General features: G+C 43.3%; 1 protein-coding gene across 1 annotated transcript in view; it reads left to right on the top strand.

The window, feature by feature from the left end:
• Window positions 1-5,058: 5,058 nt before the first annotated feature.
• LOC142656587 (aldehyde oxidase 1-like) overlaps window positions 5,059-16,206 on the top strand; it is a 98,969-nt gene continuing 87,821 nt past the window's right edge. The window contains exons 1-2 of the mRNA XM_075831519.1: window positions 5,059-5,112; window positions 10,798-10,855. Coding sequence (XP_075687634.1) covers window positions 5,059-5,112; window positions 10,798-10,855 — 112 coding nt within the window. The remainder of the gene's footprint in view (window positions 5,113-10,797; window positions 10,856-16,206) is intronic.

The raw sequence follows: 16,206 nt of genomic DNA, 5'->3' as shown, positions 1-16,206 counted from the left end.
CCACAAAAAAGGCCATACTTACTAGGTGGGTGGGTGGGTGGGTGAAAACCCGTTCCCAGCAGGACGCAGACAGGTCAAAAAATTCTGCAGAAGGAGGGTGCATTAAATAGTGATAGCCACTCCTACTAGTCTTGAGGGCAGTGGCGAACTAAGTGCTCAAAGGTGTGCGATAAATGAGTGTCAGTGTTAGTGTAGTGCTAGGGTGTGAATGTATGGTAAAAAAGAAATGTGTATGTATGGAAGTGTCAGAACTGCGTGATAATGTAATAAATAATAAATAAGTGTGATGAATAGGGGTCAGTGCTGTGAATAGTACATGGGGTGTCAGTACTATGTGTAAAAATACATGGAGGGATAATGTGCTGGTCGTCAGGCATAGCATATCTTGCCGGATCACAGCCTATTTGTAACGCCGCTACTGTTAGCTAAAGCAGGCTGCTCTGCATGCCAAACCAAACGCCAGCACATCATGCCCTCCCAGCATATAAGACCTGGCTGCGTCCTGAGAAAAAGTATACATAGTAAAAATATCCATGAAACATGGGGTATTAGTTGTTATTTTGGCCAAAATACGAAAAGCTCGCAACCCAACATCAAGGGTCCCCAGTGCCTTGCGAGTCCCTAACTAGAACTTTTTGTTCCTAATTTAAAAACACCAGCAGAAAAAATGGGACATAGATAACATCAAAACCACAAAAAAGGCCATACTTACTAAGTGGGTGGGTGAAAACCCGTTCCCAGCAGGACGCAGACAGGTCAAAAAATGCTGCATATAATAGTATCGTACACTTTGCTCCTGAATATAATAGTACCATACATGGTGCCCCTGAATATAACAGTACTATACACTGTGCCCCTGAATATAACAGTACTATACACTGTGCTCCTGAATATAATAGTACTATACACTGTGCTCCTGAATATAATAGTACTTTACATCGTGCCCCTGAATATAATAGCACCATACTCTGCCCCCATGAATTAAATTGCTTCAAACACTGTAAAGTAAAACACCACACACATTCGCAATGCCCCCTGTAGATAGCGCCTGTCCTAATGCAGGGGCGTAGCTAGGGGGGGCAGGCGGGGCATGTGCCCTGGGCGCAACCCGGAGGATAGGGAAGGGGGGGCGCCGAAGAGCAGCTGATCGCTGCTGACAGGCGCCCCCGTATGTGGGACACCTGCAGCAGCTTAGGAAGAGCCAGGACATTACGGCGTTCTGACTGGGGTCTGTGACGGCCAGGGAGTGGACCAGTCCAGTCACCTGACCTCACGTCAGTGACATGAGGTCAGATGACTCAGGTCAGGGGACAGGTCCACTCCCGTGCTGCAGCCTCCCTGCATCTGCCTCTACTCTGTGCTCTGTGATTGGCCGAGAAGCAGAGAGGAAGCTCCGCCCACAGCCCGTCCTGACCTGTCAGCAAGGAGACATGGTGAGTGTCTGTGTGTGTAGTGTGTAATGTGTGTCTCTGTGTTTGTATGTGTATATGTTACAGTGTGTGTGTCTGTGTGTGTGTGTGTGTGTGTGTGTGTGTGTGTGTGTGTGTGTGTCTGTCTGTGTCTCTGCATGTGTTTGTCTCTTACATCTACTACATTATCTGTACTCAGAGAGTTATCTCTGTGTTATCTGTGGTGTTACATAGGACTGCAGATAACACTACTACATTATCTGTACTGTGTGCTAAATTATAATCTCAGCTCTGCTACACAGTACAGATAATGTAGTAGATGTTACCTGCAGTCCTATGTAACACCACAGATAACACAGTGATAACGCTCTTAGTACAGATAATGTAGTAGTGTTACCTGCAGTCCTATGTAACACCACAGATAACACAGTGATAACTCTCTAAATACAGATAGTAGTGTTACCTGCAGTCCTATGTAACACCACAGATAACACAGTGATAACTCTGATTACAGATAATGTAGTAGCTGTTGCCTGCAGTCCTATGTAACACCACAGATAACACATTGTGCTAAATTACAATCTCAGCTCTGCTACAATGTGTTATCTGTGGTGTTACATAGGACTGCAGGCAACAGCTACTACATTATCTGTACTCAGAGAGTTATCACTGTGTTATCTGTGTGGTTACATAGGACTGCAGGTAACACTACTATCTGTATTTAGAGTTATCACTGTGTTATCTGTGTTGTTACATAGGACTGCAGGTAACATCTACTACATTATCTGTGCTGTGTACTTATGTGCCTGTGTGCGTATATATGGGTCTGTTTGTGAATGGGTCTTTGTGCTTGTATATTTGTGCCTTTTATGTATTTGTATATGTTCCGGTCTGTGTATTTATCTGCCGGTGTGTGTGCGTATATGTGTCTGTACGTCTATATATTTACCTGTATGTATGTATTCCAGAATGTGTGTATGTATATCTGCCTGTATGTCAAAATATCTGTCTTTATGTATGTACAGTATATATGTTCCAGCGTGTCCATATATGTGGTTCATTTTTGGTTTGTGTAGGGGGCGGCAACAGAGAGTCCCGCACAGGGCACCATCCAAGCTAAGGCCGGCCCTGGCTGTCACCAACCCTAGTCAGAAGAAACTCTGCCGCTACCTGCACCGAATGACCTCCTCGGCTCCTCCGGTAAGTCACACCAGGCAGAGCGGAGAGTGGTAGCGGTAGGCTACCGCTCACCGGTCTGTTCACAGTGTGGTGCTAAGTACAAGGGGTGGGAGTGTGGCGCTATTTAAAAGGGGTGGGACTGTGGCGCTATTTAAAAGGGGGGGAGTGTGGCGCTATTTACAAAGGGGCAGCGGGCTGTGTGTGGCACTATCTACAAGGGGGGCTGTGTGGCACTATTTACAAGGGGTGCTGTGTGTGGCACTATCTACTGGGGGCTGTGTGTGGCACTATCTACAAGAGAGGGGCTGTGTGGCGCTATCTACAGGGGGCTGTGTGTGGCCTCTTTAATTTATTTTTATGTTAATTACATTATAGAACTATATCGCTTGTAAAATGTAGAAATGCTTTTATACTCAAGTTACATTAAAAAAATTGTGAACAAAAAATTACATCTCATTGATTGGTAGGGAAAGAAAACATGGCGAGGGGGAAGAAGATGTCGGGAAATAAGTTGGGGGGAGGGCGCCAATCTGAATCTTTGCCCCGGGTGCAGGAGAACCTAGCTACGCCTCTGCCTAATGCCCCCTGTAGATAGCGCCAGTCACAATGCCCTCTGTAGATATTGCCATTCACAATGCCCTCTGTAGATAGTGCCAGTCACAATGCCCTCTGTAGATAGTGCCCAGTGTAGATATTGCCCAGTGTAGATAGCGCCCCCAATGCTGCCCACAGAAAAAATAAAAAATAACCCATTCTCACCTGTCCCCATTCCCACGTTGTCCTCCAGTGACATAGCACTGGTCAGTAACAAGGCAGCGTCTTCCGGGGGTAAAGGCGCAGTCAGCGTGATGACTTCATTGCGCCGACCCCGTCATTGTTAAAGCGCCGAATGGCGAGGCGGGAACTGATGGTTCCCGTCTCGCCAGTGCAATAGTAATCAATTGTATCCCCGTCCCTTATAATCCACCCCTGACTGTAACACTAGGACATACAGGTCTGTTTGGGAAACATGGAATACGAATCCAGCCATTATTTCCATAGGGCTACATTCACACATCCCTTCTGTTTTGGCTTATGTGAAAATTTCCATTAGGTGGTCAGATCATATTATGTAGTTTATGGGATTTTAAAAAATTAAAAAAAAACTATTTTCTAGTGTTTTCTAGTATAAATTGCAATAGCGACTTTCCATAGAAACATTTCAGAAGACCATTTCATGAATAAAAAAACATTAACAAGCCACAACTTACTTGTACTTAAAGAGGACCTGTCATTAGCTCATATAAGTTAACCTGGTTTACTCACCTGAATAGCGCTGTGTCCCTGATTCTAGCGCTGATTTTCTTTCTTTCCTTTTTTTTTTTACCCCCGCCCCCTTTCCAGAGATATGGCCCACTGTTTTGCTTGCTTACCCTATGTTAATTTGCTGTAATTAACCAATAGAACATGAACTATCCTCAAGCTGCCTCACACTGATTGGTCAGCATTAGAGGCAGGGATGCTAGCTCCACCCCATTGGCTAACTACGGCAAATTAGCATATAGGGAGCCAACAAAACAGTGGACCATATCTGGGGGGTCCAGCCGTCCAGGAAAAGAAAGCAGTTCTGGAATCAGGGGGACAGTGCTATTCAGGTCAGTTAACCAGTTCAACTTATATGACCTAGTGACAGATCCCCTTTAAAGGATATGTCCACCTTTTAAAACCATTTTCATTACATCTAAAATAAAAAAATGAAGCACCTTTGTAAATAGACTTGATTTGAAAAAATATCCTACCGTTGGGTGTGTACAGCTCCCATGCATACCTATGTAGCTCCATGGTAACAGACCACAAACTAACCCTGTTTAGTCTGATCCTGCAGTTATATGCCCTATAAAACCTGTTATCCAAAATAAAGGAAAGATGGGAGAATGACTGTAGGATCGGACTAGTTAGTTTGTAGTCGTTAACCATGGAGACACACTGGTCTGTATGAGAGCTGGAGACGCAAATCGGTAAAACACTTCTAATCAGAATTATCTAAGTTTTTATTTTAACTGAATTGAAACAATACAAAAAACAAATGCAAGGTTATACACAACCTTTGAGACAAGATTTTATTGTGTTTCTCCTGAAGCTGTAGTTGTGTGACTTTGTGCCACTACATGGGATTGTACCCTATTGGTCAGGGGCATACAATATATCACCAGTTCATATGAAAGACATTCTCCCTCCCCCATTACACTGAATACCCAAATTAATATTTAGTGTGAATTCAAATATTTATTTTTCAATATATTATGCCCAAGGTGAAGGCAGATATGTGACTTGTTATTTCTTGAAATGTGATGACCTGTTTGGTGAGTTTACAAGCTGAAAAAAATACTCCTCTCTGCCAACACCAACTGGCTTTGTCATCTATATTATACCTTGTTGATGTTGGGAAATAGTCGAACACTTCTTTGTCTTCCTCCGCAGTCTTGCAGAGATGTCTTCAAATCAGGGTTCAGATGAACTGATTTTCTATGTGAATGGGAAAAAGGTATGTATACAGATTCACGATGGCTCAACAATAATATTTTTATAGACTGTCCTTTTGGGCAAGTAGTACTTTCTCCAATGTAATTTGTTCTACAGTTGTGTGTGTGTGTGTGTGTGTGTGTGTGTGTGTGTGTGTGTGTGTGTGTGTGTGTGTGTGTGTGTGTGTGTGTGTGTGTGTGTGTGTGGGTGTGTAATACGAATATATGTATTATTAAACATTGAGATTTTGTTAGCCACAGACATGTCAGTCATTTATCTTCTTAGACTGTATTCAGATACGTGTTGAAAAAAGTCAGAATTGGGGGAAAAAAACTGACTACCTTTGTTTCAGCATTTCCTAGCAATTTATCAGTTAAAATGGACCGCACTAGGATAGCGTCGGTGTTCCGTCCGATATTCTATTATTTAATTTGAAACATTTTTTAAACTACTGACCATTGACTTGACTCGGCTAGTCTAATGCGTGAATTGGACTAAACTAGTGCATGCTGTGATTTTGGTCTGCATGGACCGATGGTCCGTGTGGAAAATTGGACATGTGAATTAGCCCATAGCCCGTTTTTTTATTGTCTCATTTTAAGAGCTATAACTTTTTTTATTTTTCCGTCGACATATAAAGCTGTATGAGGACTTTTTTTTTTTGCGGGATTAGTTGTATTTTGTAATGGCACCGTTTTGGTGCCATTGGTGCCGTTTTTTATGAACTTTTTTTGGGAGGGGATAGAAAAAAAACAGCAATTCCGCCATTGTTCTATGCATATTAAATTTACGCTGTTTACCGTGTGGCGTAATTAACATGTTACCTTTATTCTATGGGTTGGTACGATTACAACGATACCACAAATGTATAGGTTTTTTTCATGTCTTACTACATTTGCACAATAAAAACGCTTTTGAACTGAAATTATTTGTTTTTTCATCGTCTCTTTCCAAGAGCTATAACTTTTTTTATTTTTCCATCAATTTTGTTATATGTAGGCTTGTTTTTTGCTGGGCAAGATGTAGTCTTCATTGGTACTTTTTGTGGGTACATGGGACTTATTAATTAACTTTTCTTACTTTTGGGGGGGGGCAATGGAAAAAAATAGCAATTCCGCCATAGTTTTTTGTGTTATTTTTTTTTTACTGTATTCACCTCGCGGTTTAAATTACATGTTAACATTGTTTGGGTCATTACGGTCGAGGCGATACCGTATATGTGTACTTTTTTATTTCTTTTTTTAGACTTTTACTAAAAAAAATCCACTTTTTAATAGAAAAAAATGGTTTTAATTTTTTAACTGTAATCTTTATTAATTTTATTTAACATATATAACTTTTTTTTTTTTTAGTCCCACTAGGGGATTTCACTATATTTTCATCGCTGCTACAACGCTTTGGTATACTTAGTATACCAAAGAATTATTGCCTGTCCAGTGTAAAACTGACAGGCAATCTAGTAGGATGGCCTAATAGGCATATACTCAGGGCGGGCCTCGGTCCTTTGTTAGGCCCTCTGCGTCCATGACACCCCATCGGAGGCCGCCGATGGGTGACAGAGGAAGCTCCCACCCTCTGTAAACGACTTAAATGCTGCGGTCGCTATTGACCGCAGTATTTAATGGGTTAAATAGCAATGATCTAAGTAAACTTCGATCCCTACTTTTGGAGCAGGAGCCCGGATGACATCAGACACCCGAGCAGGCACTCCAGCTTGCACGGGTCCTCCGTGCAGGACATAGACTGGGCTGCCATGAAAAGGTGGCGGCCTAGCCTAAGCCCCTTAGTGACCGCTGTGATAAGCTATATTGGTGGTCAATAAGGGGTTAATATGCCAGTGTTCAGTCTGTGTGTGGTCAGTAACACTCAGACAGCACCCAGATGTGAACATCGCTTGTCTGAATAGGCCCTTGGGCTAGAGACATACATGCAGTTTTTGTTTTTTAACCAAATCCAGAAATGGATTCAAATGGGGGGGGGGGGGACTTAAAAAAATATAAGGCCTTGTTCACACGGCGCTCAAAAAAAGGCGTGTAAATGTGTCAAACACTGGCATTTTTGTTGCGTTTTTTAGACTCCCATTGCGGTTAATTAGGACTCCTATTGACTATGGGATTTAGGCGCGTTTTCAATCTTCTTTTTTTACACAATGCGTTTTTAAATACACACACACACGTGCAAAAAAGAACGCGGCGTATGCACTACAATGCGCTTTCCCATTAATGTCAATGGGAAGCATAAAGCATTCATTTTCGGTGCATAAAACGCATACAAAATGCATCTAATACTCGCCGTGTGGACAAGGCCATAGGTTGCAATTTTTTATGCAGTTTTGCGTGGTTATTTATTTTTTTAAGCCAAACACAGGAATGGATTTAAAAAAAAAACAGAGATAAGTCTCCCCCTATATACTTTTCCTTCTCTTCGGATCCACTCCTGGCCTTGGTTCACAAAAACTGCATTAACAATTATTACGGAACTGTGTATGTGATTCCAGCCTTCACTTAAATTCACACGACAGGGAGAAATGCCGTCACACGGCTGTCTTTAGAACAATGTAGTTCTATGGTTGTATTCACACAGCCATTATTTTTAATGGCCTGTGAACACTGACCGTGAAAAAATAGGACATGTCCTATTTTTGTCCCTTTTCACAACACGAGAGCCCCCACAGAACTCAATGGATCAGTTTTTAATGGCCGAATCAATCCTTGTGATGGCCATTAAACTGATCCTGGCCCTCACAAAAGGGCTGCATGAGCACAGCGCTACTTAAAGCACTGAGCCCGGGGAAGCCCTTGACATCACTGTCCATATATAGACAGTGATGTCAGGGCTTTCAACTATGGAGTCCCCGGCCAGAGCATCGCAAGCTCTCTGGCCTGGGACTCCTCTCTTGGGAAAGCCCTTGACTTCACTGTCCGTATATGGACAGTGACGTCAGGGGTTCCTGCAGAAATGGAATCCTCGGCCAGACTGTCGGCAAAGTTCTAGCTCGGGATTCTGCTCCTCGATGATCTACAGAGTGGTGTGCGTGGCGCCATCTACAGGGTGGTGCGTGTGGTGCTATCTACAGGGTGGTGTGTGCGTGTGTGTGTGTGTGTGGCGCCTTCTACAGGGTGGGTGTGTGGCGCCTTGTACAGGCTGGTGTGTAATGTCGGGGTAGGGAGACAGACAGGTGAGCCCTAATCTACCCGCCACTCAGTCCCTGCCTACTTGCAAGGACCCGCCCTAGGCGACGGGGTACAACTGGGCGACGGTCCCTACACTCAATAGGTGCATGACAGACAAACAGACAAGGGTACAAAGAAGCCGGGGAAATGGGGAAGTTGCCCACAGGAACACTGTGAGCAACAAGCGAGGTGAACGAGCCGAGTCAAAACAGGAGATGAGCGAGGTACAAAACGCAGAGCAGAAGAGTAGTCAGTAAAGCCAAGGTCAATAACAAGCAGAGGGTCAGTAGCTCAAGAAGCTGCAGCAGGGCCAGGAAACCAGCAGAGAAGAATCACAAGCAAAGGAGGAACAGGAAAGGCAGGTATAAATAGACAGAGGGCGGGAGCTAGCTCCGTCTGGCCAGGCTGTGATAGGCTCTCCCACTCCTAAGCCTGCCATCCTGGGTGGTGGAAGATGGAGTCAGTCTCACAGACATAGAAGCAGGTGCAGACTGATTACCTATGGGCGTTGACACAGAAGCTGTGTCTGGCAGATCCTTAACAGGTGTGTGTGTGTGTGGCGCCTTCTACAGGGTGGTGTGTGTTTGTTTGTGTGTGTGTGTGTGTGTGTGTGTGTGTGTGTGGCGCCTTCCACAGGGTGGTGTGTGTGTGTGGTGCCTTCTACAGGGTGGTGTGTGTGTGGCGCCTTCTACAGGGTGGTGTCTATGTGTGGCACCTTCTGCAGGTTGATGTGTGTGTGGTGCCTTCTACAGGGTGGCATGTGTGCATGTGTGTCACCTTCTACCAGGTCTTGTGTGTGGCACCACCTACGGGGTGGTGTGGGTGGCGCCATATACAGTGTAATGTGTGTGTGTGGCACCATCTACAGGGTGGTGTGTGTGTGTGTGTGTGTGTGTGGCGCCATCTACAGGGTGGTGTGTGTGTGTGGCGCCATCTACAGGGTGGTGTGTGTGCGTGGCGCCTTCTATAGCGTGGTGTGTGTGTGGTGCCTTCTACAGGGTGGTATGTGTGTGTGTGTGTCACCTTCTACAGGGTGGTGTGTGTGGCACCATCTACAGGGTGGTGTGTGTGGCGCCATCTACAGGGTGGTGTGTGTGTGTGTGTGTGTGTGTGTGTTACTCATTCCTATACCATTTTTTATGGAATATGTTTATTTATTTTATGTAACTGCACGGTCATAGCTTGCAACGCATCCAGCGTTAGGTTATGCCACGAGGCACTTATTATTCATTTTTCTGTCTATATGGCATATTCATTCTGTTAGTTGCATGGCTTGTATGTCTTTTTAAACCTGTCGGTTTATGGATTCTTTTTAAATCATTGTATACCTATGTGTTATCTTCAATAAAGTATTTTTCTACTTTCTCATATTTCTAGTCTTTCGGCATCTTTTTCTTTAGGTAATAAAACATATGCGATGTATACTTTAATTTAAAATGTAATACAATGACACAACTAACAAATGTGAAACAATTTTTTTTTTTTTGTTTTTTTTCTTGGTTGACTGCATGCAAATATATACCAATATTTGCAAACTTTTTTGCAATAATTATTCCCCCCCCCCCCCCCAAAAAAAAAAACTAGCAAAATTTGGTGTGAAAGAGGCTTACTGGAGGGAGAGGGCACAATCTAACAGGGTCTATAAGCTCTGTAGGGACAGAGTGAGGACAAATAATTAAATGTTTAGGCTTTGTTCACATCTGCATCGGAGTTTCCGTTCATAGGTTACGTTAGATCTTTCTGTCAGGGCAACCCATGAACTGAAACCAAACGGTAACCTCCGTTCCGTAAGGTTTCCCTTTTTTTGGCGGAAACAATAGCGCATATATGAACAGTGATGTCAGGGGTTCTCTCTAGGAGCTCTGCCAGTGGATTCCATTCCTGGAGGAGCTGCTGACATCACTGTCCATACATGGACAGTGACGTCAATGGCTTCCCCAGGCTCTGCGCTTAAAGTAGAGCTGTGCCCGGGGAGTTCTTTGTACTAATGCCGAAGCAGGGAGCTGACGGTTCCCTGCTTCAGCATTGGGTTCAACTGTATCAGCGTCCTGAGGAAGCAGAAAGAGTTGACACCGGGACATACCATCAGACACTCGAGACAAAGGAATCGGGGACTGTCCCGCTGAATCCGGGGATGTTTGGGAGGTATGCTGTATGTGGAGGCAATAGTGTACTGTGTGGGAGGGCACTATGGGGGCATAATACTGTATGGAGGCATTTACTGTGGGTTCGGCACTATGGGGGCATAATACTGTGTGGGGGGAGCAAGATGCGCCAAACTGTATGCCACTCTGTGTTATTGTGTGAACCTAGGATGTGGAACTTGAGCTAAGCTCTTCATTACCATCTCAATGATTGAGAACTTTTAAATAAATACTAAATTGACACAAATATGTCTGTAAACCTCTTTATAAATGCAGTTTATATATCTAGAGTTGCTTTTATCTGTAGCTTCCTCCTAGTGCTACATTTTCTGTATATCTTTCGGCACTTTTCTACCCTATTGATGAATTTTATTTATTTTTTACTTCTAGATAGTGGAACGAAATGCAGATCCTGAGGTTTTCTTGCTTCCGTACTTGAGGAAGAACTGTATCCTTTTGTGCAGCTTGATATACGATGCAATTATAAAGATTGAGGATTATGAAACCGCATCATATTTGTGCACCCACAGTTTTAGTCCAAATGCTCCAGTGTTCATGTTAGGTGTACACTTTCAGAATTGTTTTTTTTTTTTGTCTTAAATGAGATCTGCTTTTCAGAATGGTAACCCCTACCCATCACAAGACACGGCACAACCACCATCTTTGTGCTATGATGGGTTTTACACCTGTTGTAGTTTACAACCATTTATTTGGATGGGACCGTGCTGCAAAATCAGACACTGCGCATGACAAAGATGGCACTGTGTGTCTGCTAAATGCCAGAGAGATTCCAGCACTTCATTTTGCACTATAGTCCCTTAACCCACACCGAATACTTATTAATGGCATATCCTAGGAATAAGGTATTAGTCGTTATAAGCATGGAATCCCTTTCACATGAATTACTTTTTAAATGGCATCTAGGTGTAAATGCAAGCTATGCATATTACGTGCGGTTTTGCCGGTGCAGATTTTCCTGCAGCAAATCTCCAGTGTAATACAGTTCCAGCAAAGTAAAAGATCCCAAGTAATCTCATCTACACGTTGCAAAATTTTTCCAAACATAAATTGACCTGCAGCACGTATTTTAAAATCCACAGCATGTAGATTTATCTTGCGTTTCCATTTGAGAATGTTCTGACACGTTTTTTTTATTTTAAAAAAAGCACTAAAATCCGTAGCATAAAAAAGTACCTTTTTCTGCATCAAAATTTAAATAGCGCACCTAAAAATGCATTAAGTGCGGATTTTCCCTGCAGAATTACCTTTGGATTTTTTCTGCATCAAATCATGCAACATGTTCATGTAGCCTAAATAATGATTTAGGCCCTCAAAATGAGATTCAATAAGATTTGGCTCAAATGTTTTTAGCTCCATATTTATTGGTTAGTGGATGGTAAGAAAACTATTTCTCCCATACACAATTCTCTTTCATATCTGATAAAGATCAAACATTACTTTTATATGGGATTCTCTTATTTTTACCTTTATCCTTTGCATAAGCCTTACCAGATGAAAAATTTAATTAGACTCCCCCCAGTGTACATTAAAATGTGAAAACTGCTTCATGTTACAGACCCAAAGCTGCACTAATATTTCTGATGAAAACACTTCTGCTGATTTTTCATTAGGGTATGTTCACACGCAGTTACCAGAAACGTCTGAAAATACGGAGCTGTTTTCAGGCGTAAAGCGCTCCTGATTTTCAGAAGTTTTTTGAGCAACTCGCGTTTTTCTCTGCGTATTTTACGGACGTTATTGGAGCTGTTTTTCAATGGAGTCAATGAAAAACGGCTCCAAAAACGTCCCAAGAAGTGACATGCACTTCTTTTTCGCGGGCGTCTTTTTACGCAACGTCTTTTGACAGCAACGCGTAAAATAACACCACGTGGGAACAGTACATCGTAAAACCCATTGAAAGCAATGGGCAGATGTTTGTAGGCGTAATGGAGCAGTTTTTTCAGGCGTAATTCGCCCTGATTTACGTCTGAAAACAGTGCGTGTGAACATACCCTTAGGTGTTGTCGAGAACGTGTGTGGCTCCAATCACCAAATACATTGCTGTCCCCACATATAAACACCTGCCTGCCTTTATTTAAGCCACAGAAAATGTGATTTGGATTATTTACCGCATTCAGGATTTGAGCCAGGTTTGATCGAGTTACAAACTACACCTTCTAAACCAACAGAACTTCAATGACACATTGCTAGACAATGAGAGATAGCTATGTGGCAGTGCACGGAGGACGTACGACTCCTTAGTACAGAGACGTACTTGCTCAGTCGGGTGCCCTATGTATGGAGCTATACCACCTAAAAAATATCCTCCGTAGGAAATTTAAGATATACGGAAGTACAATAAAAGCCCTGTGCGCCTCTATGGCGTCCTTGCTCTAATAGTTGGTTCTTCTAGATGCTTTTACACAGAGTGGTTTGGTACCAGACATTTAATTTCATGATGATGACAGCTGCCATTACACATGTGGCTTCCAGGTAAACTATAACCAACAAGTTCCATTATCGCAGTTGTACTAATATACAAGTAGTGAGACCCCTAGAGGCCACACACTGCATAGAACATACGTATTGCTACAAGCTCTCCCTATTATAGCGCTATAATGTCGCGGTAATATGGCTATACGCCAGAGTATAAGTCTACGGTCACACAGAGGTTTTTTTTGACGCGGAAACCGCGCCGCAAAACTCGTCAAAAACGGCCCGAAAATGCCTCCCATTGATTTCAATGGGAGGCGGAGGCGTCTTTTTCCCACGAGCGGTAAAACCATCTTGCGGGAGAAAGAAGGGACATGCCCTATCTTCAGGCGTTTACGCCTCTGACCTCCCATTTACATCAATTGGAGGCAGAGAAAGCGTATTTCGCAGCGTTTTATGCTCGCGGCACTCAATGGCCGCGGGCGAAAAACGCAGCGAAAATCGGCGTGGAGAGGAAAATCTGCCTCAAACTTCCAAACAGAATTTTGAGGCAGAAACTCTGCCTGCAAAAAACTCTGTGTGAACATAGCCTAAAGCTTTCATTTATGATGCTACTCCTATTTGTGTCTAATCCTGGTTTTGGCAAAAAGAAAAAGCTAAATGCAAAAACTGTGCTGTGTGAATAGTACATAGAAAATATAAACCTACTACAAAAGGGGTCAGCAAGCTTCGGCACCCCAGAGTTGTAAAACTAAAATTTCCAGCATTCCCTGACAGCCTTTGGCTGGAATAATAATGCCTTGACTGTCAGACTGGGTTCACACGACCTATTTTCAGGCGTAATGGAGGCGTTTTACGCCTCGAATTACGTCTGAAAGCACGGCTCCAATACGTCGGCAAACATATGCCCATTCATTTTAATGGGTTTGCCGATGTACTATGCCGACAACCTGTAATTTTACGCGTCGCTGTCAAAAGACGGTGCGTAAAATAACTGCCTCGTCAAAGAAGTGCAGGACACTTCTTGGGACGTAATTGGAGCCATTTTTCATTGAATCCAATGAAGAACAGCTCCAAATTACGTCCGTAATTGACGCCTCGCAAAACGCTCTCCTGAAAACAGCTCCGTCATTTCAGCCGTAATTGACGTTATCGTGTGCACAAACCCGTTGTAGTTTCGCAACAGCTGTAGTGCTGAAGGTTGCTGACCCCTGTACAGAATCTGGGTTCTATAGCAAAGAGCGGCTCTTAATAAGCAATTTGTTGGAGTAAGATGCAACACGTTTGTTAAGAGGTGAATGCCTTTTAATAAATTTTGTTGCATCATTCGGCTGGCGTGCACCACAATTGTGAACAATGAACGCAGCCATGTGCCATATCCACCCCCACTTCCCATCGGATATAAAATGAAGTATCCTCTCCTCTTCGCTTGCCCCCTCAGCATGCCGCGACTCATGCAATGTCCTGACGCCGAGCAGTGTCAGGGCCTTATACGCGACATAGCACTCAATGTCCTGAGTGCTGCATCATATGCAACATTCTGACGCCGCCCGGCATCAGTACGTTGTATGAGCCACAGCGTGCTGAGGGAAACGGTGAGGGGAGAAGAGAAACGGTGAGGTCAGTATTCTTCCTTCCCTTTTTTTTGTTGTTGAATTGTTTGTTTGATCCAGGGAGCTAGGTACAGGACCCCACAGATTGTAAGCTCTTACGAGCAGGGTTATCACTCTTTTTGCTTGAGTTGTTGATCTGTTTTGTCACTATGTAACATCTGATATTGTCTGTACATGTTACTTCTGAATTGTAAAGTGCTGTAGAATATGTTGGCACTCTATAAATAAAGATAATTAGGGTCTACTACGCTATGCCCCACAGAGTGAAACCTATAACTGCTAGGGGCTGGTGAAGATTTCTGCTACAATTTTACGCCAGTTTTCTGGCTGCTGTGGTACCACTCTCGTTTGAAAAGTCGCACCACTTTTTTACAAAAGTGGTATTATGGCTTAAAATGCCCAGAGGTTGCAATTTTCAATGCAGATTGCGGCTTTTGGGCCCTTTTGCAACGTTTTTTTTACATAAAAAAAAACCAAACTGGCATAAAAAAGTTGATAAATTCGCCCTGTTTCCCCGAAGCAATCTAGTATGATATATGGCATCCATACACTGTGTGGTACAGCTATAACTAACACGAGTCTAAACAAGAGGAAACCAGGCCACTTATCAGTATGCGCTTGTGGAATAAGGCCGTACACCCCTAGCCTGTTGTTGTGACACAGCAGCCAATGGGGCCCATTTTCACTCAGAGCTGAAGTTTGATCAGTGATCACAATGGATAATAAAAGGGACGGTAGAGAAGTACTTTAGAATATTTCATAACGTGATATTTTCTGATGCCCTGACAGTAAATATATCACCTGTGCAAGGAAAGCCTGAAAACATGTTTTCAGATGTGTTAGGGGGTTCTTAAAGGAGTTGTCCACTACCGGACAACTGATGACCTATCCACCGGATAGGTCAGCAGTATATGATCTGTGGGGGTCCGACACCCGGACCCCACACCGATCATATGCTGTGTTGGCTTCCGGGCACCAGACGTCCAGGCCGGAAGCAGTTGACTCTGGTCACGGAATAGCGGCCGAGCTGCAGTTCTGCAGCACGGACTCTATGCATTGTACGAAACCAACTGCTTCCGGCTCCGTACATTGCATACTGTGCAATGGCATCTGGTTCCCGCAGGCCACCGGAGCAGCTGATCGGCGCGGGGTCCAGCTTTCGGACCCCCAATATACTGATTGATAGGTCATCCGGTGGATAGGTCATCAGTTGTCCGGTACTGGACAACCCCTTTAACTTTATTCCCTAAGTACCCCCAATAGGTTATGTTTTCAGGATTTCCTTGAAAAACACTGCTCTACACATGACACTTCATTGAGGTTGTACCACACGTGCTGGGTTGGAGATACAGAAATCTCAAACAGCTCCAAATGGGTTTGCAAACTAAAGAAATGTCACCTGTCTATATCTCAAATCCAAGGATAATGGTAATGTTACATTTGTACCTATTGTTTATTTTATGTTTTTAACTTTAAATGGATCCAGAATTCTGTGCTGATTGATTTTAATATTGCAATTTTTATTTATTAATAATTTTATAATACATCGTTACATGATCCAGAGCTTAGTGTTTTTATACAGAGTTCCTTGCTTCTCTTTGACCTATGATAACATCCAGGCTGCCTAAGTTCCAATAGTGGTAGCTGTAACCGGAAGCCGAAGCGCCAGATTCCTATAAAGCTGCACTATGAAACTAAAGGGGTTGTGTCACCACACAATTTATGGCATGTAAATAGGATATGCCATAAATGT

This window comes from Rhinoderma darwinii, chromosome 6 (assembly GCF_050947455.1).
Source record: "Rhinoderma darwinii isolate aRhiDar2 chromosome 6, aRhiDar2.hap1, whole genome shotgun sequence".
Taxonomy (NCBI): domain Eukaryota; kingdom Metazoa; phylum Chordata; class Amphibia; order Anura; family Rhinodermatidae; genus Rhinoderma; species Rhinoderma darwinii.
Note: the sequence above shows the minus strand (reverse complement) of the source record. Positions and strands in the feature narration are given on the sequence as shown.